At 42.0% G+C, this 27,062-nt stretch overlaps 1 protein-coding gene across 3 annotated transcripts in view; it reads left to right on the top strand.

Moving 5' to 3' along the window:
• plxdc1 (plexin domain containing 1) overlaps positions 1-27,062 on the top strand; it is a 238,696-nt gene that overhangs the window by 66,417 nt on the left and 145,217 nt on the right. For all 3 annotated transcript variants that reach the window (XM_073828567.1, XM_073828566.1, XM_073828565.1), the window contains exons 3-4: positions 4,922-5,065; positions 6,868-6,937. In XM_073828567.1, the coding sequence (XP_073684668.1) occupies positions 4,922-5,065; positions 6,868-6,937 (214 nt within the window). The remainder of the gene's footprint in view (positions 1-4,921; positions 5,066-6,867; positions 6,938-27,062) is intronic.

Raw genomic sequence — 27,062 nt, 5'->3', positions numbered from 1 at the left:
ACCTACCTGCGATTACTTACCTCTGTGTCTTTTCCATCCCCAGTCAGTCGTGTGTCTTCCTAGGATATCTCCAGTCAAAAGGTGGTGTGTGTTATTCCGGCTCTGTTCCCAATCTCCTGGATTCCTGCAAAATAAAGAACTACAGTCATTCTCTGTGTCAAAACCCCTATCTACTATTGTCCAAATCCATACTTACCGATCCTGTTTTGCTGTTGTCTCTCCATGCTCTGCTGTGTCAAAATAAACTGTGATTACATTCCACTTACCTCTTGTGTCCGTATACTTCCGTAACAGAAGCCTGGACCATAACAGCATCACTCAGCATGAGCATGCCGGATCCCTTTCAGCAGCTCGTTGACTCTCTTCAGAGAGTCCTTGTTCGATCTCCCTCCACTCTACCACCAACATTGATCCAGCGTTCACCCACCTGCACCGAGCACTTCTTCTCCAGCTATTCCCTCCAGTCCCATGGTTCGACCGGCGCCCTACTCTGGCAATGCGGAGGAGTGCAACAGATTTTTGCTACAGTGCTCACTTATATTTTCCATGCAGATCACTCTCAAATTGCATTTATCATTTCACTACTCACAGGTTCTGCCCTACAATGGGCAGAGACGATTTGGGCTCAAGCCGGGCCGGCTACATGATCCATCCAGGCCTTCCTAGCTCATTTTAAAGAAGTTTTTGTACGTGCAGATGATGATATCTCCGCTGGAGAACAGCTCTATCACCTCAAGCAAGGTACGATGTCAATTCAGCAATATTCTCTCAAATTCTGTACTCTTGCAGCCGTGAGTGGATGGAACAAGCGATCACTACTTACCACATACCAGCAAGGCTTGGAGCCCAAACTGTGCTTACAACTGGCAGCCTATGATGACAGTCACAGATTAGAAGGATTCATTTAGCACTCAATCAGATGTTCCGACCACATGTACTCCTGCCACCCCGACGAAGCCTCAGCTCCATACTCATTCTGCCATCTGCCAGAGAAATCTACCCATCCAGAACCAGCCACCAAACCCATGATACTGGATAAAGGAAAACTGTCATCAGCTAAGCAGCAGAGGAGGCTGACCCGGGGTTTATGTCTGTATTGCAGGGCTAGTGGATACCTGAGGTCCACCTACCCTCTGCGTCCTCCTTGTTCTTTGGTGAGTGTCATCCATTCTGATACTGAGAAGATGCATGTTCAGTTAACCACCTCTGAATTATCTTGTACAGTCATCGCTCTCCTCGACTCCGGGTCAGCTGGGAACTTCATTTCGGGAAACCTCTGCCGCCAGCTCCAACTTCCCACCAATGCCACCTCAACAGTATACCAGATCCACTCAATAACCGGAAAACTCGACCCAAACCTGTCGAGACACAACTAAGTATCTACTCAACATCTATTGAGAGTCCTGTCGAGAAGCAGTCGGTCCAGTTTCCTCCCATGTATTCACAATTCCATGACGTATTCTGCCCCAAGAGAGCTTCCCAACTACCTCCACATCGGCCATGGGACTGTGCCATAGACCTCGTTCCGGGTGAGCCAGTGCCCCGAGGGAAGGTTTATCCTTTGTCGCTTCCAGAGAGTAAGGCCATGGAGGAGTATATTAAAGAGGCGCTAAAGCAAGGATACTCCCGCCCATCGACTTCCCCTGCTGCTCCAAGCTTCTTTTTCGTTGGGAAGAAGGATGGAGGTCTCCACCCCTGTATTGATTAACGTGCCTTAAATCAGATCACAGTCAAATTCCGGTATCCCCTTCCCCTCGTCCCAACAGCATTAGAACATCTACAAAATGCTTGCATCTACACGAAGTTGGACCTCCACAGCGCATACAACCTCATCAGAATATGCAAGGGAGACGAGTGGAAGACCGCGTTTGTGACCCCTACCTGTCACTACGAATATCTCGTCATGCCCTATGGACTGGTCAACGCCCCCTCCGTATTCCAAAACTTCATGCATGAGGTACTTCGGGAGTTCCTACACAAGTCCGTCATCGTGTACATTGACGATATCCTGATTTACTCCCCGAGTGAGGCCGACCATCGCCACCACGTTGCGGAGGTCCTTAAAAAACTGCGAGAGTACCATCTCTTCCTGAAAGCAGAAAAATGCTCCTTCCATCAACCTGCTGTCCACTTTCTCGGGTATGTAATAGACCACCAATGGGTATGCACGGATAAGGGGAAGGTAACCGCAGTCACCACCTGGCCAGAACCCACCACCATAAAAGAACTTCAACGTTTCCTAGGTTTTGTCATCTTTTATCGACCACTCATTAAAAAAAAACTATAGTCTCATCACTAGCCCTCTCACCAACCTCCTCAAAGGTCACCCCAAGACTCTGCTCTGGACCTCCACCTCCTCAAATGCCTTCACCTCCCTCAAACATGCTTTCATCAGCACGCCTTTCTTGGTTCATCCCAAACCCGACCTACCTTTCGTCGTGTAGGTGGACACCTCTACCTCTGGGATCAGAGCGGTCCTCTCCCAATGTCAGGGGAACCCAGTCCGACTCCATCCATGTACCTATTACTCTCGGAAGCTCAGCCCGGCAGAGAGGAAGTATGATATCGGAAACCGGAAGTTGTTGGCTATCAAATTAGCCCTGGAGCAGTGGCGTCATTGGCTGGAGGAAGCGGCTCATCCCTTCCAAGTACTAACAGACCACAAAAACTTGCAATACCTTCGTGACGCTAAAAGGCTTAATCCCCGACAAGCAAGATGGGCCCTGTTTTTCACCATATTTAACTTCACCATGTTATATCGACCAGGATATAAGAATGTTCGAGCCGATGCACTTTCCCATCTCCATGCCTCCGATGAAGTTCTTGATGAGCCTTCTGACATTCTGCCATCCCAGCTCATAGTCAGCCCCATAGAATGGACCTCACCTCCAGCCGCCGCCATTCCTGCTCCCAAAAATCCGCCGGGCTGCCCCCCAGGACTCCAGTTCCCAGATCTTAACGGATAACCCTCATACACACCACTCACACCTCCCTGGTCACTTAACACCCAGGGGCCAACAACACTCTCTCGTAGCTTACAGATCGCGTCTGGTGGCCGGAGATGGCAAGAAATGTGAGACGTATGTGAGAGGATGCAAGGAGTGTGCTATGGCCAAGAGTCCACGTCATCTACCCTGTGGAAAACTACATCCCTTGCCTGTCCCGAACCGCCCCTGGTCACACCTAGGAGTAGACTTCATGACTAATCTGCCCCCCTCGGAAGGTAATACATGCATTCTGGTCATTGTAGACCATTTCTCTAAGTTCTGTCATTTGCTACCTTTAAAGGGATTACCTACTGCAATGGAGACAGCCGAGATTCTGTTCAATCATGTGTTTCGGTATTATGGAATCCCAGAGGACATAGTGTCAGACCGTGGACCACAGTTCATCTCACAGGTATGGAAGTCCTTCTTCACTCTCCTGGGTATGATCATAAGCCTCTCATCAGGATACCACCCGCAATCCAACGGGTAAATCGAGAGGAAGATACAAGAGGTGGGGCGGTTTCTCCGTACCTTCTGCCACGGTCACCAGAACTCCTGGAACCAGTTCCTGGGCTGGGCCTAGTACGCCCTAAAACTCTCTGCGGCAACCATCAACAGGACTCACTCCTTTCCATTGCGTCCTCGGCTTCCAGCCTCCACTTTCCCTTGGACCGGAGAACCCTCAGAAGTACCCGCAGCCGATTACTGGTTCCGGGAGAGCGAGAGAGTCTGGGACGCTGCACACCATCACCTGCAAAGGCAGTGCGCAGACGAAAGACGATGGCTGACCGCAGGAGAAACCAAGATCTACCAGGGACATTTGTCTGTGCCTGCCCTCTAAGAAACTCAGCCCCAGATTTGTTGGTCCCTTCACCATTCTGGAACAGGTCAACCCCCACCCCCCACCATTGTTACTTGAAGAGGGCTCAGGTAAAGGATATCATGCAGTCCCAGCGTTGTGGTGGTCTTCTAGAATACTTGGTGGACTGGGAAGTTTACAGTCTGGAGGAACGGTCCTGGGTTCCTAGAGATTACATCTTGGACCCTACCTTGACAGAAGAATTTCACGCTGCTCATCCAGATAACCCAGCACCTAGAGGAAGCGGTAGACCACCACGGCACCGGAGAGGGGGGTAATGTCACGGATTGGCCAGGCTCTTCTACCACTCAAATACAGCGATCACAATCACCAGAGTTTTAACCAGCCACACCTGCACCGCATCACCCTCACTAATCAGCTACCACATAAGAACACACACCGCAGTTCCCTCATTGTCCGGGCTTCACACGAAGCGTGAGTCTTCTCTTATTCACAAATAATACCTACCTCTGTGACTTTTCCATCTCCAGTCAGTCGTGTCTTCCTAGGATATCTCCAGTCAAAAGGCGGTGTGTGTCTTTCCGGCTCTGTTCCTGTCACTGTATATTGCAGCTTTAAGCCTAATCTGTGTTCTTATGTACTAAATGTTAAAAAATTCATTTTTAACAGCAGGGAGCACATATTTTTAACGACTTATAATAATATTGATGACTCATCATGAACTAACAAAACTTGCTGGTTTCGTCTGGCCAGAGGAGAACTGGTCCACCGACTGAGCCTGGTTTCTCCCAAAGTTTTTTTCTCCATTTCTGTCACCTGTGGAGTTTTGGTTCCTTGCCGCTGTCGCCTCTGGCTTGCTTAGTTGGGGACACTTAACTTCCAGCAATATTGTATACTATTTGAACTAAACTGAACTGGATAATGACATCACTGAATTCATTGATGAACTGCCTTTAACTGAAAATTGATTGTTTACAATACTGCATTATTGACACACTATTGTCCTGTTTAATACTGTGAAGTTGCATTAACACAACCTGTATTGTTAAAAGTGCTATATAAATAAAGGTGACTTGACTTGACTTAAACAATATTCTCTCTATTTGTCTCTCAGGAGGACTCCCAGAGGTACTACTCCTGGCGCAGTTTTGGTCCTGGTGACAAACGCACACAGGATCTCTGGGTGGATCTTAATTCAATGCATCAAGGATCTGTCAGAGTCCACGCTATTCTATCCAACACACACAGACAAGCATCGGTGAGACAACCACGCAGAGATGTTCCTTTATTTTTAGGAAAATACAGTGGGGCAAAAAAGTATTTAGTCAGCCACCAATTGTGAAAGTTCTCCCACTTAAAAAGATGAGAGAGGCCTGTAATTTTCATCATAGGCATACCTCAACTATGAGAGACAAAATGAGAGAGAAAAAAAATCCAGAAAATCACATTGTCTGATATTTAAAGAATTTATTTGCAAATTATGGTGGAAAATAAGTATTTGGTCACCTAAAAACAAGCAAGATTTCTGGCTCTCACAGACCTGTAACTTCTTCTGTAAGAGGCTCCTCTGTCCTCCACTCGTTACCTGTATTAATGACACCTGTTTGAACTCATTATCAGTATAAAAGACCTGTCCATAACCTCAAACAGTCACACTCCAAACCCCACTATGGCAAAGACCAGAGAGCTGTCAAAGGACACCAGAAACAAAATTGTAGACCTGCAACCAGGCTGGGAAGACTGAATATGCAATAGGTAAGCAGCTTGGTGTGAAGAAATCAACTGTGGGAGCAATTATTAGAAAATGGAAGACATACAAGACCACTGATAATCTCCCTCGATCTGGGGCTCCACGCAAGATCTCACCCCATGGGGTCAAAAAGATTACAAGAACGGTGAGCAAAAATCCCAGAACCACATGGGGGGACCTAGTGAATGACCTGCAGAGAGCTGGGACCAAAGCAACAAAGGCTACCATCAGTAACACACTACGCCGCCAGGGACTCAAATCCTGCAGTGCCAGACGTGTCCCCCTGCTTAAGCCAGTACATGCCCAGGCCCGTCTGAAGTTTGCTAGAGAGCATTTGGATGATCCAGAAGAGGATTGGGAGAATGGCATATGGTCAGATGAAACCAAAATATAACTTTTTGGTAAAAACTCTACTCGTCGTGTTTGGAGGAGAAAGAATGCTGAGTTGCATCCAAAGAACACCATACCTACTGTGAAGCATGGGGGTGGAAACATCATGATTTGGGGCTGTTTTTCTTCAAAGGGACCAGGACGACTGATCCGTGTAAAGGAAAGAATGAATGGGGCCATGTATTGTCAGATTTTGAGTGAAAACCTCCTTCTATCAGCAAGGGCATTGAAGATGAATTGTGGCTGGGTCTTTTAGCATGACAATGATCCCGGGTAATGAAGGAGTGGCTTCATAAAAAGCATTTCAAGGTTCTGGAGTGCCTAGCCAGTCTCCAGATCTCAACCCAATAGAAAATCTTTGGAGGGAGTAGAAATTCCGTGTTGCCCAGCGACAGCCCCAAAACATCACTGCTCTAGAGGAGATCTGCATGGAGGAATGGCCCAAAATACCAGCAACAGTGTGTGAAAACCTTGTGAAGCCTTACAGAAAACGTTTGACCTCTGTCATTGCCAACAAAGGGTATATAACAAAGTATTGAGATGAACTTTTGTTACTGACCAAATACTTATTTACCACCATAATTTGCAAATAAATTCTTTAAAAATCAGACAATGTGATTTTCTGATTTTTTTTTTCTCATTTTGTCTCTCATAGTTGAGGTATACCTATGATGAAAATTACAGGCCTCTCTCATCTTTTTAAGTGGGAGAACTTGCACAATTGGTGGCTGACTAAATACTTTGTTGCCCCACTGTGTGCACATGGCTCACATAGAAAAAAATCTTATTCTAGCTTGTAATTTTGTTACTTAGCATTTTAACTCCTTGCCCACAATTCCTTTTTTTTCTCTCTATTTCCTCCTCCTATATCTTTTTCTTTATCATTTATTTATCTTTCTCTTATATATTTTTCTCACTAGCGGGTGGCACTAACCTTTGACTTCCTTTTCTATGGACATCAAGTGAGACAAATCACCATAGCAACTGGAGGTATTGTATATAAACTCTGCTCACATCTCTTCTCCATCAGGCCATTTAGTGCCGGGCCGAGTTTGGACACGCCTGTTTAAAGGAAAATTGTTGATATGTATTTAACCAGGGGTGTCCAAAGTTGTCCTGGAGGGCCAGTGTCCGGCAGAGATTAGCTCCAACTTGATTCCACACACTTGCCTCGAAGTTTCTATCATGCATAGTAAAACTTGATTAGCTGGTTCAGGTGTGTTTAACTGGGGTTGGAGCTAAACTCTGCAGGACATACTTTGGACACCCCTGATGTAGAGCATGTCAGACTGATTTGTGTTTGCCTTATCACACAGAAATTCAGAACATGGCTCACAAGAGATGCTTCTGTGTCCTTTTTTGTATTATTCAAGATTGGTCAGATCTTCCTTGTTGAAGTTTAGTTCTTTTGGTTTTCCTCAATACTTAGGCCCTTTATTCAAAACTCTTCACACAGTGCTCTTAACTGAATTTTAGCTCGGCATAGCAGTAAATTTTACATCCAAAATGTACTAAAGCTACTCAAACACGTTTAAAATCAACTTATTCTTCCATAACACTAGCAAACCCTCATAATGCAATTATAATGGGATTTTGGCAATCTTTACCTAATGTAAATGCAATACTGATCAACATAAAGTGATTAAGCCCATAATCGTAATCATATTAAAATATATTTACATTCACATTTAGTAATTTAGCAGACACTTTTATCCAAAGCAAATGGGGACATTAACAGCAATCAAACCAACAAAAGAGCAATAATATGAAATAAAAAAAAGAAATAAAAAAGCAAGTAAATAGAACAGAAAATATTAGATAGAATAGGAAAAAAAGAATAAAGAGTGCTAGTGTTAGAGGGTCAAATGTTTCTATAATAAATAAAAGAACTAGAGGTAGTTTTAGAGTATCAAGGTTATTTCATGAATAAATAGAAAAGGAAAAAATATCTAAATATATCTAAAAAAGCTAATTAGTCAGCAGTGAAAAGAGAGTACTTACAGACCCTAACAAGCTGTTGAACTTGGCTAATTGTAAGGAAACATGTCAGTTGAAATAATGGAAAGGATTATAAAACTCCTTTAAGATGGAAATCCAACATGGAGTGTGGCAAAAGAAGTTAGATCTTCCCAGTCAGCTGTTTCCAAAAATTGGTGTAAGTATAAACAAAATGGAAAGATTATGAAATGAAAACATACAAGCAGATTAAGGAAGACATCAAAGCATTAAGATAGAAAACTCAAAGCAATTTGCCTTGAAAATAGAAACTCCACAAAGAAACAAATGAAGAACAAATGGTCGGAAACAGGAGTTGATGTGTTAACACATAAAAGAAAACAAAATTAGAGTGGGCTAAAGAGAAGTCATGGAGTGTGGATGATTGGATGAAAGTGATATTCAGAGTGTTAAAGCTTTTCTTTAGGAAAGGCATATCAACTCAATGACATGACCAGCAAACAGTCCAGATCTCAGTCCATTTGTAAATATATGATTTATATTGAAATTGAAAAATAAAACTGGTCCATGACGAGGCTCCATCTTGCAAGGCTGATCTGTCAACTGCTATTTAAGAAAGTTGGAAGCAGCTTGATGAAGAATGTTGTTTTTCATTAGTGAAGTCCATGTCCTAAATAATTCAGGCCGTCATAAATTCCAGAGTAGGAGCAACAAAGTACTAATTCTGTTTAGTTTTTTTTTTTATTTATTTATTTTTTTTTTTGGTTAAAATAATTTTCCATTAATTAAAAGAGTTTAATCTCATTTGTTTGAATCAATGTATCAAATTTGTCATTACTCTACTGAAAGTGAAGAAAAATTAAATATTAGGCTGTTCAGAAAAATAGCAGTGTCTGCATTTATCTTTACAAAGTCAAACATTTACTGTATATATTGAAAAAATCTTGTAGATTTAGCTTTCTTGTGAATCACTGAACTTATATTTAGTTGTATAACCAGAACTACTTCACATCTGTGTTGCACGGAGTCTATCAACTTCTGAGAACAGGTATTCCAGCCTAGAACGATTATGCTACACACCACAATTCCCCTGCATTTCTTGATTTTGCCTTAGAAACAGCACCCAATGTCACCATGTTTTCTATGGTTAAGGTCCGGGGATTGGGCTAGCCACCCATTACGTTAATCTTGTTGGTCTAGAACCAAGATGCTGCTCATTACTGGTGTGTTTGGGGTTGTTGTCTTGTTAAAACACCCATTTCAAGTGCATTTCCTCTTCAGCATAAGGCAACATGACCTTTTTGAGTATTTTGATGTACTCAAACTGATCCACGATCCCTGGAATGTGATTAATAGACCCAGCACCATAGTATGAGAATTCATGATGTTTGCGCCACTATGCTTCACTGTCTTCACAGTGTACTGTGGCTTGAATTCAGTGTTTGGGGGTCACCTGACAAACAGTCTGTAGCCCCTAAACCCAAAAAGAGCAATCTTGCTTTCATCTGTCAACAAAATATTGTGTCATTTCTCTTTAGGCCAGTCAATGTGTTCTTTGGCAAATTGTAACCACTTCAGCACCTGTCGTTATTTCAACAATGGGACTTTGCAGAGGCTTCTTGCTGATAGCTTGGCTTCACATAGGCGTCTTCTAATTGTTACTCACAGGTAAATTAAGACTTTCTTTGATCACCCTGGAGCTGATCATTGGCTGAGTCTTTGTCATTTTGGTTATTCTTCGACTCAATCGAATGGTAGCTTTTAGTTTTCTTCCTCACCTTTCTGGTTTTGGTTGCCATTTTAAAGCATTTGATATCATTTTAGCTGAGCAGCCTATCATTTTCTGTACTTCTTAATATGTTCTGTCCTCTCTTATCAATCTAATCAAAGTACGCTGTTCTTCTGAACAATGTCTGTAACAACCATCTTACAGAGATTTTCAGAGAGAAATGCTCAGTACATCATTTGCTGCCTTCATCCTTAAATAAGGGCAACTTGTTTGACATCAGTTTTTTCACAGAATGTTTTACCTCTCTAACTGAACTCCACACTGCTATTATTTTGAACATCCCCTTTTCAATTAATGATTCAATTACATGGAATCAGCAGCAAGCATATCATGACTGTTGGGTCTGTTAGTTTTCTATTACTCTAGTACACCTACTAGTAAAGTTTTTGCCATATAGAAATATAATTTCTACCAAACACCGTGATTGATCTGGTTAGTGATGTTGGACTGCTGTTATTTTGAACACAACTGTATAATCAATAATTTATATGTAATCAGACTAAAGTATCAAGGCCACCCACACATGTGAAACAAATATTAAAGCATAAGCTCATTTGTTTTTACCCACAAACAAAAAATACGAAAAATAGCATCATTTACATTTATCTGTTTTTGAAAGACAAATTTCAAAGATTAGCCTATTATTAATAATAAAATCAAACCGTTTGTAATTTTTCTTATTTCTTGTTCGTATTTCGATTTGTTGTTAAGAACTATTCCAAGCCCAGAGTTGATTATTCCGAAATAACTGTTTTCATCTGATCATCATATCCTCTGGGTCTGAATGCAGTTATTGAATAGCATATATTGACAGATTGGAGATTAAATCTTATAAACATGCAGTGACAATAAAAAGCATTACATTAAAATACATTTAAAACTTTGAAAGGGAGCCTGGGGCACAAACTAATGTGGGTTTAGTTGTAACACACGTGGTTTAAATATTTCCACACATGCTAGCATAACCAAATTTATGGTATTTACTAGTTGCCATAGCAACACTATGCAGAGAAAAGTGCACCAAAAGCCTTTTGAAGATATCGCTGAATATTTATTTTGCCATAGTAAAAGTTCATTTCTGGCTGAAGTACATTTTTTAACCACAAGAAACAGGTAAAACCACAAGAAACAGGTGAATAAAGACTGACAATTTGTTGTTTAATGTTCAGAAATTATTATTTCAAGAAATGTAAAGCGTTTTGGCTCGTTTATGCGTCTCGTGTTCTATGAGAGCTGTGTGTGGAGGTAGGGGAGTGTTTTCTGAATATCTAAATGTGTTTAATCTATTTGCCCACATTGTTTTGAACTACTGTTTTGCTGTGTGTTGCGATCACGGCCATTCCAAGCATGGCTGCGATGTGTTCGTTGTCAAACTCCAAAATCTGATTTTTTTTTTTTAAACGTCATTACTTTATTTACAGTTTTTTTTAATTGGTTTGGCGCAGTTTTCACAAGCAATTGGTACATTTTCAAAACTCTTAGTACTTATATCACAACAGATCATCAAAAGTGCACTTTTTTCAAACATTTAAGCATATTTTCAATTGTGTTAGTACAATACACAATCACAAAATATCCTTTTCACTACACAAAATACGTGTTTCATCTAAATAAATGTTTCATTTACAGTAACTGCCTTTCATAATGTTATCACTATCAAATTTTTGATTTGCATCTCTTATCATTCAGTTGAATACATTTGTCTGTCATTTAATTCAACTGATCTTAATGTTTAATCAATGAATCATTCATTATGTCCATGCATTTTCAACTTGACTGATTATTGTCTGGTTCTTTTTTAAGTTTCAAATTGCTGAGTTTTCAATCAAGAAATACTAATTGCTTCCCCTGATGATCACAATTAGTTACCATATAAGTAGAACTGTGTTTGAGACTTTGCACTGTTCAATAGGTGAATAAATATATTTTGCTTATGTAAATATACATTGCCTGGCCAAAAAAAAGTTTCCACCAAAAAAAAGGCCATACACTTTAATATTTCGTTGCACTGCCTTTAGCTTTGATTACGGCACGCATTCACTGTGGCATTGTTTCGATAAGCCTCTGCAGTGTCACAAGATTTATTTCCATCCAGTGTTGCATTAATTTTTCATCAAGATCTTGCATTGATGATGGTAGAGTCTGAGCCTTCTCCAGCACATCCCAAAGATTCTCAATGGGGTTAAGGTCTGGAATCTGTGGTTGCCAATCCATGTGTGGAAATTATGTCTCATGCTCCTTGAACCAATCTTTCACAATTTGAGCCCGATGAATCCTGGCATTGTCATCTTGGAATATGCCCATGCCCAGTGGCGCCGCTAAGAGGGGGAAAGTTAGGACAATTCTGAGGGCCCACGCACTTTAGGGGCCCCCAGAGATCTGCTTTGGTGTGGCAGGGGGGCCCAACCTCATATTTTGTCATAGGGCCCAAAATTGCGAGCGGCGCCCCTGCCCGTGCCATCAGGGAAGAAAAAATCCATTGATGGAATAACCTGGTCACTCAGTATATTCAGGTAGTCAGCTGACCTCATTCTTTGAGCACATACTGTTGCTGAACCTAGACTTGACTAATAGCAGCAACCCCAGATCATAGCACTTAAATCCAGGTAGCGACTTTTTTTTTTTTGGCCAGGCAGTGTATTTGGCTTATGTAAATGACTTATGTAAATGATGAGTGTTTTTTTTTTATCCTTTTTCGTGTGTGTGTGTGTGTGTGTGCATATATATATATTTTTTTTTTTTATTTTTATTATTATTAATTTTTTTTTTTTTTTTTGTCTGAACATAAGTGTAATATTTGCTATGTAAATTTTACAGTTCAGTTACCCTCATTCGGCACCAAGGACAATTTGAAACGCTTACCTTGTATTATTTGCTCCTGAATGAAATGATTGGTAAAAGTACTAAGCTGAAAAAAGAACTTACTGTTTTGTTTGGGTGATTAAAGCAAATGTTCTCAATATATATCACAATGATCTTGTGTTCTGAAACAATGATTAAGTGGAATGAAAATATGTCCAAATACAATGAAATCATGACATCAGATTTGAAAGAATGACTAGTGGTGTTACAAATGTGATCAGTTTAAAGTTTTGTACTAAGAGATTTGAAAATGCACACTTTACTTATGAAAATAGTACCAAACCAATTAAAAAAAAAACTGTAATTTGAACGTAGAAACAAAGCGACATATTTGTACTAGACAAGTGTGAAAATAATGAGGATAAAAATTGTACTCTGAAACCCACGTGGATTTATACAAACCGCAAAATTGAAAAAGTGCTAGGTTGTGCCCCACGGTCCCCTATTTCTATGATCCCCCCTGCAGATTGTTTGCTTGTTTATGTCAGGACTGTGGTGACAGCAGCATGAAAAATATGTCATTTTAACAAGATAATTATGTTGTTTTAACAACATAAAATCTCATCTTTGTTAAGAAAAAGCTTAAATTTTAATGAGAAAACATCTTGTTATTACGTGAAAAGATAATTGAATGGAAAAAATAACGTGTGTGGCAGCAATGCATCACCGTACATTGCATTCATAACACACTGGTCTAAAAAATACAGGGGGCATTACATAAATGATGAACTTTTATCTTTGAAGTTTGAATGATTTGTTCCATAAGTATTTAATTTTAGGATAGAAATGACATATTTTCATTCACAAAGAATGAATGAAAAAAAGCAGTACCCTCCCCCCATTTCTTTATATACCAAAAAAAAATCAACATTTACAAAATTCACTTGTGAAAAAAAAAGTTGAGAAAAAAAAAATATATATATTATATTATATATTAATATATATATTAATTAAATAATAATATATAAATTATATATATAATGTCCCAAGACATCCAGGATAGGTGAACTGGAGACTGTGAGTGTGAATATGAACGTGTGCATGTTTGTCATCCCTGTGATAAGACAAACATGATAGGACATCTGGCCTAGCTTTCAGTTGAAATTGCAGTTAGCTGTTTTTGGAATAATTATTATTCAATTTCATAGTAAATATTCTGCTAAGATTTTCTATTTCAATATAATTCCTGCAGAAATTGACAGTAGGCTTGCCACGATAGACGGTGTTGACGGTGTTACCGGTTTTAAGACGCAACACCGGTGACATCACTTTTCCACCGTGACACCGCCTCCACTTTTTTTTTTTTTTTTTTTTTTAAGTATTCGTTTTTTTATTAAATATTTATTTGAATTGAACGGAAAATATTATTCTAAATAATTTACTTAAGACGAGAGCATGCAATATAATTAAAAACTGAACATAGCTACAATGCGTCATATTTCATTTATCACGTGAGGAGTTCGCGCTTACATATAATAAACAGTTAAGCATGTTTGGCCGAGCACGGGGCACTCCCCCTGCCCAGGGAGAGGGATGCTGAAAACAAGAGATGATGAAGGTAAGACTGCTTGGCTATTTAAAGGGATTCTCTTGTAGTGCTTGGATACGGAGTGTGATTGCTGATGGTGAATTGGCCGTGTTAATTATCTGTGCGAGGAGTCGAATTTACAGAAAGAGAATGGCGGACGATTTAGTGTCCAAAAGCACCTGTTTGGCAATATTTTGGGTCCAAAGTTTTTTTTTTTTTTTTGTAGTTTCGTTGTCGTCCATTAAAACAATTGACGCCGATTTGCCAATTCCCGCAAAACTGAAAGTGAAAGTATAATACGCACGCATTTATAAGCTATTTAAAAGCAGAAAAAAAGAGCAAACCCCCACCCCCACGGTGATACCGGTATTACCGGTGTTGTCACGTGCCGATTAACCGGTGGGGAAATTTCCTCATCGTCACAACCCTAATTGACAGTTTGTCATTGTTCTGATCTGAATGTTCTTTTATCAGTTTTGAAAGCAGTGTGTTAGCGTTTGAAAAATGTACTGAAAATGTCTATGAAAGACAAAAGTATTCATGGATTTTAAGAAATGTGGTCATTGAATGCATTTTGTCTAAAAGCAATGAGAAATTATTCATAGTTTGTTTAGCATAGACTTCTGTTTCACTGAATGTGTGAACAGTTTTGAAAATGTGGCTTTATTATTGAACAATGCTTGTAAGCAATTAAAAAAAACTGTAATATGTAATTTTGTTTTTGTTTTTGGTATGTAAAGAAATAGGTGGGAATGCTGCTTTTCTCATTCATTCTTTCATTTATTTAAACTACAGTGTGTTATGAATGAAATGTATGTTTTCTGAATAAGAATTGCTGCCAGTGTTATGGTTTCAAAGCTTATTTTGAGACCTATATGAAGTGTTTTGTTGGTCTGAGTGAGTTTTGGAAGTGAGATCAACTGTTTGGCCAAGATACATGTTGGTAATGCAGTTTGTATAAACAGTTTTGAAAATATGGCTTCAGCATTGAAACATTATTGTTAGAAAGTTGAAAAAAAGAAAAAAAAAAATAATAAATTAGTGTGTGAAAATAGAGCACTTTCCATACATTATGGAAGAGCATTTTTTATTTATTTTTTTTTACCTGGGAAAATGTGGATTAAACAGTGGATTATTTTGCATTGCTTTGGCACAAATTGCACTCACTGACTACTACTTTTAAATTAAAATAACTGGTTAGTGCATTAATGCCATCACCTGGAGACTAGGATCAGAGGCTTTTCCCATGAATTCCCTTCCACTCCCAGGCCGTCCCAGGCCCACCAGTGCTGCATGTTCAGCTCCTCTGGTGACAGTGCTGAGCAGTAACTAATTACTTGCAATCTAAATTATGTAATCAGATTAAAAAAAATTAACATTTCTAATTAGAAGATATTACATTTTAAAATGTTCCTAAATTCTTAAATGTTTTAAATGTCAACGAAACCCCTTAAAATATTATAATATTTAATTATATAATATATCTCTGAAGAAGTTTAGAGCAGTTTACGGGAACTTCGAGCTGCGTCAGAAACAATTTGGGGAATGCCATCGGCGAACCACGCTCTGAACGTAGTCAGTAACCAATCAGATGAGGGGAGTGACGTCACCGGCGTGGTGACGTAAACGACCAGGAAGTATAAAAGCATGTGCATTGAAGACAGCGTTAGGGCTGTCGCGATAACCGCAATATCGCAATACCGCGCTATTGACGTGCATAACCGCAGAGGAATGCAACAACCGCGATATTGGCCTGTTTTCTTTTTTCCTAAGGATTTACCCTTCTCATTTAATGCCTGTGTGCTGAATATTAAATTAGTAATAAGTTAGTAATGATAACATAATGTGTTTATTATGAGGCTCAGTAGATATGCACTTAACATGCCTAAACAGACAGCGAATGAGAGAGAGATCGACTGAGCTTGTGCGATTACCTGCGTCTGTCTTTCAGATCGAGTCTGGTGTGTATGTGAAACTAGCTTGTCATGTCCAAGGAAAGTGAAATCTCTGTCTTAACATCGATGCTCTGCTGGTCAGCTGAGCCTTTAAAAGTGGCGATTAAAGTTGAAATGATTTTAACATCGTGTTTCATTACGTCTCTCTTTGAATAAATAAGCGTTTTTGAACGTATAGTTGAATGAACGGATTAAAGACAAGATAGTCTCTTGCCTCCATCTTGTGGCGTGTCAATGAAACTGCACTGACTGACAGCTCGCCTAAAACACGCAGGTGAAATACTGACAGAAAGTCTCTCATCCATCCAGTCAGACTCGAGGGTGCGCGCTAACTGAAGATTTCAGATGCAAAGTATGTCTGACATTTTTTCTTCAAAATTTGCATTTCTTTCTGGCTAGGTTTCTATGTAAGTACTGTTTACTTCACTTCATATATCAACGCGATTTGGTTTCGGTTTATTGATTTCTGAATATGACCTTACATTGTAACAGCCTACACACATTTATATGGCGGTAATACCGCATACCGCGCTACTGAGCCACTCAAAATTACCGCAAGGGAAATTCCTTAACCGCGACAGCCCTAGACAGCGTCAGCTTTTGTCATTCAGCGAAGCGCTATATGTTGGTCTGTCTGTTGCATAATTACTGTTTATCTGTGGCAGTTTGCACAACTTTATTTTGAGTAATTATGGCAACCAAGAAAGGGGGAAAATTCGATTTTAGAGTGGTTGAGCGGCCACACAGACGGTGTGTTCCTCCCTGCCAACGCTTTATTGTTGGTGGGGATACACACAGTCTGTGTGTAGTCTGCTTGGGAGCGGAGCATGCACAGTCAGCCCTCGCGGGGGCTGGCTGCCTGCAGTGTGATTGTCTTCCACTGCGGGTGCTCCGCTCTCAGAAGGCTCTCATTGAGGAGGGAGCCTTCACCAGCGTTACTCGCGGGTCTGGCCCCGCTTCCGCTGAGGTGGAGCAGCAGCTGCACTCGTGGGGTTCGCAGCTCGATCTGCTAGAGGGAATGGAGACAGGTGAACCCCTATCTCCCTCCTCACCTAGCAGATCGGTAGACCTCTTGCTGGATGAGGAAGCCCGCACTGCGGTTCCTTCCCTCCAGGAAGAGGCGTCAACGCTTCTCCTGTCTTCCTCTGAGGAGGTTGATGTGGAGAGCGTTGCAGAGAGTTCACAACAGCTTCCCCGATCCCCGCAGTATGAGGAGCTCTTGGAGGTGGTGACTCGTGCGGTCGCCAAGCTAAACATCAGCTGGCCCGCCTAGCAGACTTATGAGCCGCAGAAAAGCAAACTTGATGAGCGCTTTCTGCGGACCAAACCACCACCTCCAAGACGGAGCCTTCCGTTTTTCCCCGATCTCCACAGTGAGCTGTCGAGATCATGGGGAAAACCATTTTCAGCCCGCTTGTTCATCCCCTCTTCTGATTACTACGGTAATGTGGGAGGGGTGGATGAGCGTGGCTACAAGACGATGCCACGGGTTGGTTTACTGGTTTATTGGTAAAAGGATCCCCATTAGCTGTCACCTAAGTGGGACGAGCTAGTCTTCCTGGGGTCCATACAAAAGACAAAACAAAAGACAAATTTACAATAAAATACAAATAAAATACAAATCGAAATCTTACAATGATCATCTAAAAGCCATTGCAGACAGCATTATAAACATTTGAAATCAGTCAAAAAAAGTTATTACATCATGGGCATAACATTCCTTATCACATACAACAGTGAGTGTGCTCATTCATCCTCACAAATTTAAATAGTGCATCCTCAGATGGTACTTGAAAGATACTTTACTATCCAATTTACGTATGTACAGTGGGCAATTATTCCAAAGATTGATAGCACGATAAATAGCTGTCTTCTTTAAAACATTCGATTTTGGACGTGGTAACATCATCTGGCCATCATCTGCTGACCTAGTAAAATGAAAGTGAACTTGACTACATCTGACAATTTGGTTATATAACAAGACAGGTTGAGAAGAAAAGACAATGTTCCTAAAAAATGTAATTGTACGGAGAATCAAGTAATACTGCACCAGTAATCTTTGAGTTATCAATTCCCACGAGCCAGTTATCTGTCATTACTGTAAGGGCAGAACAAGTTGAATGGTTCTGTCTATAAGCATGTTGAAATCCTGTGTTCAAGCCGTTACAGTCAAAGTACTCCTGTATTTGTGAATTAACTATTCTCTCCATCAGTTTACTGAGAACTGGGAGAATAGTAATAGGTCGACTGTTGTTCCCAGTGAGCGCTAGTCTGCTATCTTTAGGTAAGGGAATAACCTTACCCTCTTTCCAGATTGTGGGATAAACACCCTTCATTAAGCATGCATTCAATATATGACATATTGGACTGTAAATGTAGTCAGCTGCCAGACCAAGTAATTTACTGTCCAGCATATCAGTACCCACTGAGCCATGTTCAGGCAGAGACTTCAACAACATCCATACTTTCCGCTCATCTATGCTATTAAAATTAAAAATGCAACTCTTATCAAACATCACATTATTTTTTATGAACTTTAAATAATCAGAATCATTATTGTTCATAGACTGCCTCAGTGTATTAACTCTCTTTACAAAATAATCATTAAAATAATTTGCAATATCAGATGATTTGGTCAGAAACATGCCTTCAGATTCCACAAAAGAAGCCCCACCAGTTGTCCTTCTCCCCATTATTTCATTAAAGGTTTTCCAGAGCGGTCTATCGCAACAACCGACTAAAATTGGCTTTAGGTGAGGAAGATGCACCTTGACCCATAAAGATTCTAAACTATCTGACATGAACTCAGAGCACAAAGTTGCAGGAAAGTTGTTTTTTATATATAATGCTATGTCACCCCCATTTTTATTCCTATCTCTTCTAAAAATATTATAGCCATCAATGCTAATCTCAGTGTCAAGAACAATTGCATCCAGATGGGTTTCTGATACTGCCAATATATGAATGGTGTTTTCTGTCAACATATAGTTAAGTTGTTCTGATGCTGCAGACATTCAAATGAGCCATAACAAGACCCTTGGAAACAGGAAGAAGATGCTTATCCTTGATAGGCCTACTATCCATTAAAAGTTTTATGGAGACCAGAGAACTAATCTCTCTCTCTCGCCCCTGCCTTTTGGAAAGGGATATGGACAATTAGCTTGTCATGTCGGATGTAGGCTATATCGCCACGTTCTCTTGCAGCTTTCATGGCAGGGATGAGTTCCCTACGCTTTTGCCTGACAGCTTCAGTGTAGTCCTCATTCACATAGATGCTGGTGCCTTTTAGATCTTTAGTCTTTCCCAGAACAGCCATTTTATCCTTATATTTAAGAAATTTGACCACAATAGGCCTAGGTTTTTTTCCAGAATATCCTGATGGATTGCCAGTCCGATGTGCACGTTCAATCACCATCTGACTACTATCCAGGTGAAGTTTCTCATTGATCATACACCTGACTTTATCCTCCGTCTCCCTCCAACTTTCATTCTGGATCTCAGGAATGCCATCCACAACAAGGTTATTTCTTCTTGTTTGACCCTCAAAGTAGTCGGCTCTCTCAGTCATCTTTGTTAGTTTCTCCTGCACTGTCTTAATTTCAGCATAAACAGTTGTTCTCTCAGACACAATTTTCTAATTTTTCTGTTTTAGATCATCAATGTCCTTCTGGGAGAATTGCAGGCTGCTTCTCAGCTCCTGTGTCTCCATGGTCAATTTGTCAATCTGAGTATTCACATTGTTCACAAGTAATTCCACCATAGTCTTAAAACTACTTTCTTGCTGCTGCAGAAGTTGCATGAACAGATCCCTTTGTTGACACATTAGCTATCGTACCTGTGAGATTGACACCAGCTCCTCTCCATTACTTTGGTTGATACTTGGGTCCTTTTTAGGTGGCATGGTATGCTGAGGTTCTCTACCAGGAAATCCTCAGGCTTCAGCAGATGGAGGAGGCCGAAATAGAATCCACAAACAATCTCAAAATATGAAGATCATCCACCACTTTTCACTACATTTCTTGCCAAATATAGGGTCTCAGAATGTATATTTAAAATATTTTTTAGATTAAACAACTTAAAAGCACTGTAAAAGAACTTTTTAGGCTTTAGGCTTGGAAGCACCATGAAGTGCAGCTGCTTAATTTGAACAGACACTCGCCAGTTATCTGTCACCCGATCTGGCATCGTCTTTGAAGGCTCTGTCCTTACCCTCCAAGCCACTCAAAACAACTTCCAGCTTGCTGGGTAAGGGGTACACGGCAGCAGGTCAGGCCGGTGCGTGCTTGCACACGATGTCCATCTTGCAAGCGTACCAGGTCGACCTGCTCAAGGAATTAGATGACGGTGAGGAGGTTAACATCTCGGATTTGCGCCGTACAGCAGATCTGGCTCTCCACGCCACCAAGGAGACCGCCCGCGCTGTTGGGCGGTCTATGGCAGCCCTTGTGACGGCGGAGAGACATCTGTGGCTGACCCTGTCCGATATGAAAGAAAAGGACAGGGTCCTCCTCCTGGACACCCCGCTTCAGCCTTCTGGTCTGTTTGGCAACTCGGTCGATTCAGTCGTCAACAGATACCAGGAGGCTCGTAAACAAGTGGCGGTGTTCCAGCGATACCTCCCTCGCCGCGTCTATTCCTCTGGGGCTGCTGGACGGGAGCAGCCCCAGCTGTGTACCAGCTCCTCACACCGCGAAGCGCAGAAAAGCCGGGGGCCTCGAAGACAAGGCCCGACCTGAGGGTTGTGCTGCAATCCAAGAGGTCCTCGGCCAAGCGGCCCTGACTTTTATGGCCCAGGGTCACTGAAGGCAGCCCCTCTCGGGGAGGAATGGGGTTCACCACAGTACATGGTGCCCATTCCTCTTCGGGGCCCTCAGGAGATCAGTCAGCTAACCCTGCCGGTGCAGTCTCCCGCGAGCCTTTGCTGGTTTCTCTGCCCGACATCGTAGCGGAACCAGCAGGTTTGCCACCCCTACGGGGGTCCCCAGAGCATTTAGTTCAGGTGTTTCCTGCCAGTCAGCTGTTATAGGCCACCGAATGAATACCTCAAATAATACCAGAAACCAGTCTCGAGAGGCTGGTTCCCTTAGTACACTTTCAGGCAGCGTGGAAACTACTGCCGAATGTGTCTTCATGGGTCCTGCGTACTGTAGAGAAAGGTTATTATATCCAGTTCGGCGCTCCGCCGCCACCTTTCAACGGGGTGTTTCCTACTTTTGTGAGCCCCGAGCAGGGTCTGGTGATGGAACAAGAAGTAGAATCTCTTCTGAGGAAGGAGGCCATTGAGGTGGTTCCTCTTCAAGACAGAGAGTCCGGGTTCTACAGCCGGTATTTCATTGTTCCCAAGAAGGATGGAGGGCTGCGGCCCATCCTAGATCTCAGACGGTTGAACCGCTCAGTCAGAAAGCTGAAGTTCAGAATGTTAACTGTCAGTCAGGTCGTGTCTCAAATCAGGTCCGAGGACTGGTTTGTCACGATAGATCTAAAAGACGCTTATTTTCACGTCTCCATCCTTCCTCAACACAGGAAGTTTCTGAGGTTCGCTTTCAGGGGCGAAGCTTACCAATACAGAGTTCTTCCTTTCGGCCTAGCACTCTCACCCCGTACATTTACAAAGTGGGTGGATGCTGCTCTGGCTTCTCTGCGACTCCAGGGCATCCGCATACTCAACTATATAGACGACTGGCTGATTTTAGCCAGCACAGAACAGTTAGCAGTTAAACATCAAGATGTTGTTCTCGCTCACATGAAAGAGCTGGGGTTGAGACCAAGAAAAGTGGGCTTTCTCCATTACAGAGAACCACTTATCTAGGTGTTGTGTGGGATTCGACCACGATGCAGGCACTTATGTCACCTGCTCGGATCGAGTCGATCCTCACTGCAGCCAATGCGGTCAAGCTAGGCCTGTCACTCACTGTCAAACAGTTTCAAGTACTGTTAGGTCTAATGGCAGCTGCATCCAACATGATACCTTTTGGACTGCTGCACATGAGGCCGCTACAGTGGTGGCTCAAAACCAAGGGGTTTTCCCAGAGGGGAAACCCATTCCGCAAGATCAAGGTCATGCGGCGATGCCTACATGCTTTGGACATGTGGAAGAAACCTTGGTTTCTGTCTCAGGGCCCAGTACTGGGAGCTCCTTGTCGCCGCATCACGCTAGCGACAGATGCATCCCTTACCGGATGGGGAGCGGTCACGAGTGGCCGCTCGGCCCGCGGTCTGTGGAGCGGTCACCATCTCTCTTGGCACATAAACTGTCTAGAGATGCTGGCTGTATTTCAGGCCCTGAAGTACTTTCTCCCGGACCTGAGAGACCGTCACGTGTTGGTCCACACCGACAACACGGCGGTAGTTTATTATATCAATCACCAGGGGGGGTCTGCTTTCACGCCCCTTGTACAAGCTGGCGTACCAGATCCTCCTGTGGTCACAGGGAAAACTCTTCTCATTAAGAGCAGTTCACATCCCTGGACGTCTCAATGTGGGAGCAGACGTCCTGTCGAGGCAGGGGCCGAGGCCCGGGGAATGGATGCTCCACCCAGGCGTGGTGAAGCAGATTTGGAGAGTGTTTGGCCAAGCTCAGGTGGACCTCTTTGCGACTCGAGAGACATCGCAATGTCCCCTTTGGTTTTCTCTAGTTCATCCAGCTCCTCTGGGACTCTCTCTCTACAAGGAAACTTTATGGCCTTAAATGGAATTAGTTCACCTCATGGTGTAGAGAATAGGGTTGTTCCGATTCCGATACTAGTATCGGAAATGCCGCCGATACCACAAAAAAATCTAGCATCGGAATCGGCGAGTACTTGAACCCACGTACCGATCCGATACCATTTTCTTAAGATATAAGTTATTCCCGCTAGCAAATCAGAAGCCAGTTCTTCTTCGCGGCTCAGAATGCAAACAGTGTTGCCACAAGCAACCACTGTTTAGAGCAGCGAAGAAGAAATACAAATGTGCTAGCAGTTTGTCCGCTAAAACGGCGGCATGTCTCATATGTAGGGCTTTATGATTTCTGCGATGCGGAAAACACAGACGGAATCGCGGAATCCAGTCAAAATGGAACTTAGTTTAACGCGGAACGTCACGGAATTTGTCAAAGTTTGATGCATTAATCAAAGGTAGCTCATAACACTTAAATCAAATCGTGATATGGACTAATATTAAGCCAAAAACCGACTGTTTAAATATGAATTAATGCGTGGTTCTGTGTTAATGAATTGTACAGGCGCGTGGTTTGTTTACTCCTTGTACTGAAGCGTGCGGGACACTTGCGGTAATATTAAAGGGCTCCAGACTGTGACCAATTTTTCTGCCAGTGTTACTAATTTTCGTGAGCGGTCACACTGGCGCGACCACCGCGTTGTTCAACTCATAAGCTCTGCCATTTCTGTCTCAGATGAGAAACATAAAATGGCACGCGAAACGAAAGTGAAACTAACACGACACGTTTGAGCTGCTCAGTGCTGACCATTTATCAGCTTGGACTGCAATGCAAACAAACTTGCACAAACCCCGAACAGCTTTATTCGGGAGCCAACGTTGATTTTGCAACACTGTTACTGCTGCGAGATGCAGTGAGGAGCATTTGAAAATGCCGCACAATGAATAAGGTTGCAGCGAGATCTAGTGAGAATCTTTCAAATTCTGGCCAAAATTCTCTGTTATAAACAGGGCTGATGTACGTCAGAAAACCAGATTAGTAATACTAACTATATGAAAAAATATTACTGTCAAATGTATGTCATATAATAAAAATAATCTAGTTCACTGTATATGTCATATAATAAAAGTTCAATGTATGTCATATAATAAAAATACTCTAGTTCACTGTATATATCACTGTATATTTGTTTTATTAAGGAATAAGTCTGAAGCACACAATAAAATAATTTATTAGTATTATCTACAGCTGTATATACAATTACACACCCAGGTATCGGATTAGTACTCGGTATCGGCCGATACCCCGAGCCCAGGTATCGGAATCGGTATCGGGAAGGAAAAAAGGGTATCGGAACATCTCTAGTAGAGAACGCCAATTAGACCCAGTTAACTGCCTGATTGGTACAGTATTGGACTTTCTGCAGTCTCGCTTTTCCGCAGGGTTAGCCCACTCCACCTTGAAGGTTTATGTGGCAGCTTTATCGGCATACCACGTCCCTCTTGGTGGCCTCTCAGTGGGTTGGAACCCCTTGGTCATACGTTTCCTTCGTGGTGCACTCAGGTTGAGACCTCGAGTTAGGCCTAGGGTCCCTCCATGGGATCTCGCTGTGGTGCTCGAAGCCCTCTGTAGGTCTCCGTTCGAGCCTATAGAGGAGATCTCGGATCGCATGCTCACTATCAAGACAGCCTTGCTTCTTGCTCTTACCTTTCTCAAGAGAGTCGGGGACCTGCAGGCCCTTTCAGTGGCCCCCTCTTATCTTGACTTTGCGTCAGGTTTGGTCAAAGCCTTTCTCTACCCCAGAGCTGGATACGTCCCTAAGGTCCCTTCCTCAGTACCACAGCCGGTTACACTCCAGGCCTTCTACCCTCCTCCATTCGTGGAACCCGACCATCTGAAGTATAATTGTGTGTGTCCAGTGCGAGCACTGGATACTTATGTCCACAGAGCTGCCTTGTGGCGTAAAACAGAGCAATTGTTTGTTTGTTTCGCCCCCCCCCCCTAAGAGGGGGCACCCTGCTTCGAAACCTACTATTAGTAGATGGATCGTAGATGCCATCTCTACTGCTTATGAGTTCTCTGGCCTCCAATCACCCTTGGGGGTCAAGGCTCACTCAACTCGAGGCATGGCTGCCTCTAAAGCTATCCAGGACATCTGCAGTGCTGCGGGTTGGTCCTCGTCACTTACATTTGTGAGGTTCTATGAACTTGACCTCAGAGCCACTCCTGGCCCTTCTATCCTCTCGCCCTAGCTCTCTCTAGGCAGAGATTTCCATCCCTCTCGTGCTGGCAGTTTCCCCAGACAGAGGTGTAATACCACTCTTGTCCTAGCAATTTCCCTAGGCAGAGACTTTATTCCTCCTTGTCCTGGCAGTTCCCCAGGCGCAGACCTTTTCGTGTCCTGGCATGTTCCCCAGGCACATCTCTTTCCACCCTTGTCCTAGCAGACCCTAGGCAGGGACTTGGAATTCTGGGGGCGTGGACATCTCGTTCCCCAAAGCGTTTCTGACGCAGCTCGAAGTTCCCAGAAGGGAACGTCTTAGGTTACGAATGTAACCCTGGTTCCCCGAGGGAACGAGACGCTGCGTCGAGGACCATAATTCCCGCATCCCTGCAGCGCTCGCTTCATTCCAGAGGCTGACGCTGTCTTCAACGCACATGCTTTTATACTTCCTGGTCGCTTACGTCACCACGCCGGTGACATCACTCCCGTCATCTGATTGGTTACAGACTACGTTCAGAGCGTGGTTCGCCGATGGCATTCCCCAAAGCGTTTCTGACGCAGCGTCTCGTTCCCTCAGGGAACCAGGGTTACATTCGTAACCTGAGACGTTCTCTGATATTGGTTAACGATTTATTCAATTAATTATTAGGTTTTTGGTAGTTGAAGTTTTTGAAATTCTGAAATTCTTACATTAAACCCAAACTGGGAAACCCAGGTGTAATGTAATGTTTAATTAATTTTATAATGTTGAGATTTAAAAAAAAAATGAATACATTTAATTTCTCTTTTTATATCAATATGGTAAGATTGATGGTAAATTTACAACAAGTTTGATTAAAAAAAGTTATTGAAAAAAATAGTCAGAATACATATAATGACTAACCTAGATTACGTTACTAACTCTACATTGTGAGAATATCTATTGGAATTCCTCCCCTTTTTCATTTCCTGAAACTAGGATAAAGCCAGTTCAATAAACTGTCCAACTGTCACTATTTATGCAAGCTGGCGGGCAGTATAAATATGGTGAGAGTGGCAATTGCATTAGGACTTGGGGACTTGGGGGTTTGCGTGATTAAAAACACAAGCGCTCTCTCAAAAAGAGCTGTTTTCTCCTTATCCTATCGATTCAGCACTACTCACCCTACCTATTAGCAGTGGTGTAATGTAATAGTACTTAAGTATTTTTGAGAGTATCTGTACTTTACTTGAGTTTTTATATTTCAGCCTACTTTTACTTTTACTCCATTATGTTTCCTAATTAAAATGTACACTTTTACCTACTACAAAATAGTCAGAAGTCAGAAGAACACTGACTGCAGGAAAACATGTTTGACGAATCAGTGGTCTGACACTTGCAAGTCAGAATCCTAAAAACACCTTTGCTTTTGCTTTGCAAACAAGTGCGCGCACAACCACGGATGATTAATTTTCCAATTGAGTCCAATCAATCGATTTTTAAAAATCACAATTACCATATATATATTTTTTTTCTGTGACGAAACAAGCTTGCATAGTAACCAAAGGCCATGTATGTTGGCATTTTTGTTGATCACTGGCATCAGCTATCATGGGGGCACCATCCACATCCAACCCACACCCACTGGAAAGCAATTTCAATCAAGGTTCCAACTGAATTTCCACATAGGGGACCCTATCTTTTTCTATTGTACATTCTGTAAAGTAATGACTCATTCAGTTTTAGACTGTATGTGCCAAGAAAGAACACTTAAAAATGTAAAATGGGTTTCAGTTGAAGGTAAACTGAAGGCTAAATTACAAAAAAAAAAAAAAAAAAAATGTAATTTTTATATTGTCTAATATGCAGGTAAAACTGAAACATAAAACGTAATGCAGTTTTTGTAAAGCCATCAGCTGTTAGAATTTTGACAGTCTCTGTGCTATGATTGACTATATGTTTCTGTTGGATTGAAACTAGTGGTAATATTTTGACCGAATGACTCGAGCATTCAGCATTTTGAAATGTAGAGTTTGTATTTATTTAACAAAACGTGGTTTTGGCCAATAAATTAACTATTTGGCTATTTGTGTGATGTAGGTGTGTTGCTGTGTTAAGAGTTTAGAAAAAGTACTTTAAGTATTGGTAAATGCTTGTTAGCAATTGGAAAAAAACTGTAAGATT

This window comes from Garra rufa, chromosome 22 (genome assembly GCF_049309525.1).
Source record: "Garra rufa chromosome 22, GarRuf1.0, whole genome shotgun sequence".
Lineage (NCBI taxonomy): Eukaryota > Metazoa > Chordata > Actinopteri > Cypriniformes > Cyprinidae > Garra > Garra rufa.
Note: the sequence above shows the minus strand (reverse complement) of the source record. Positions and strands in the feature narration are given on the sequence as shown.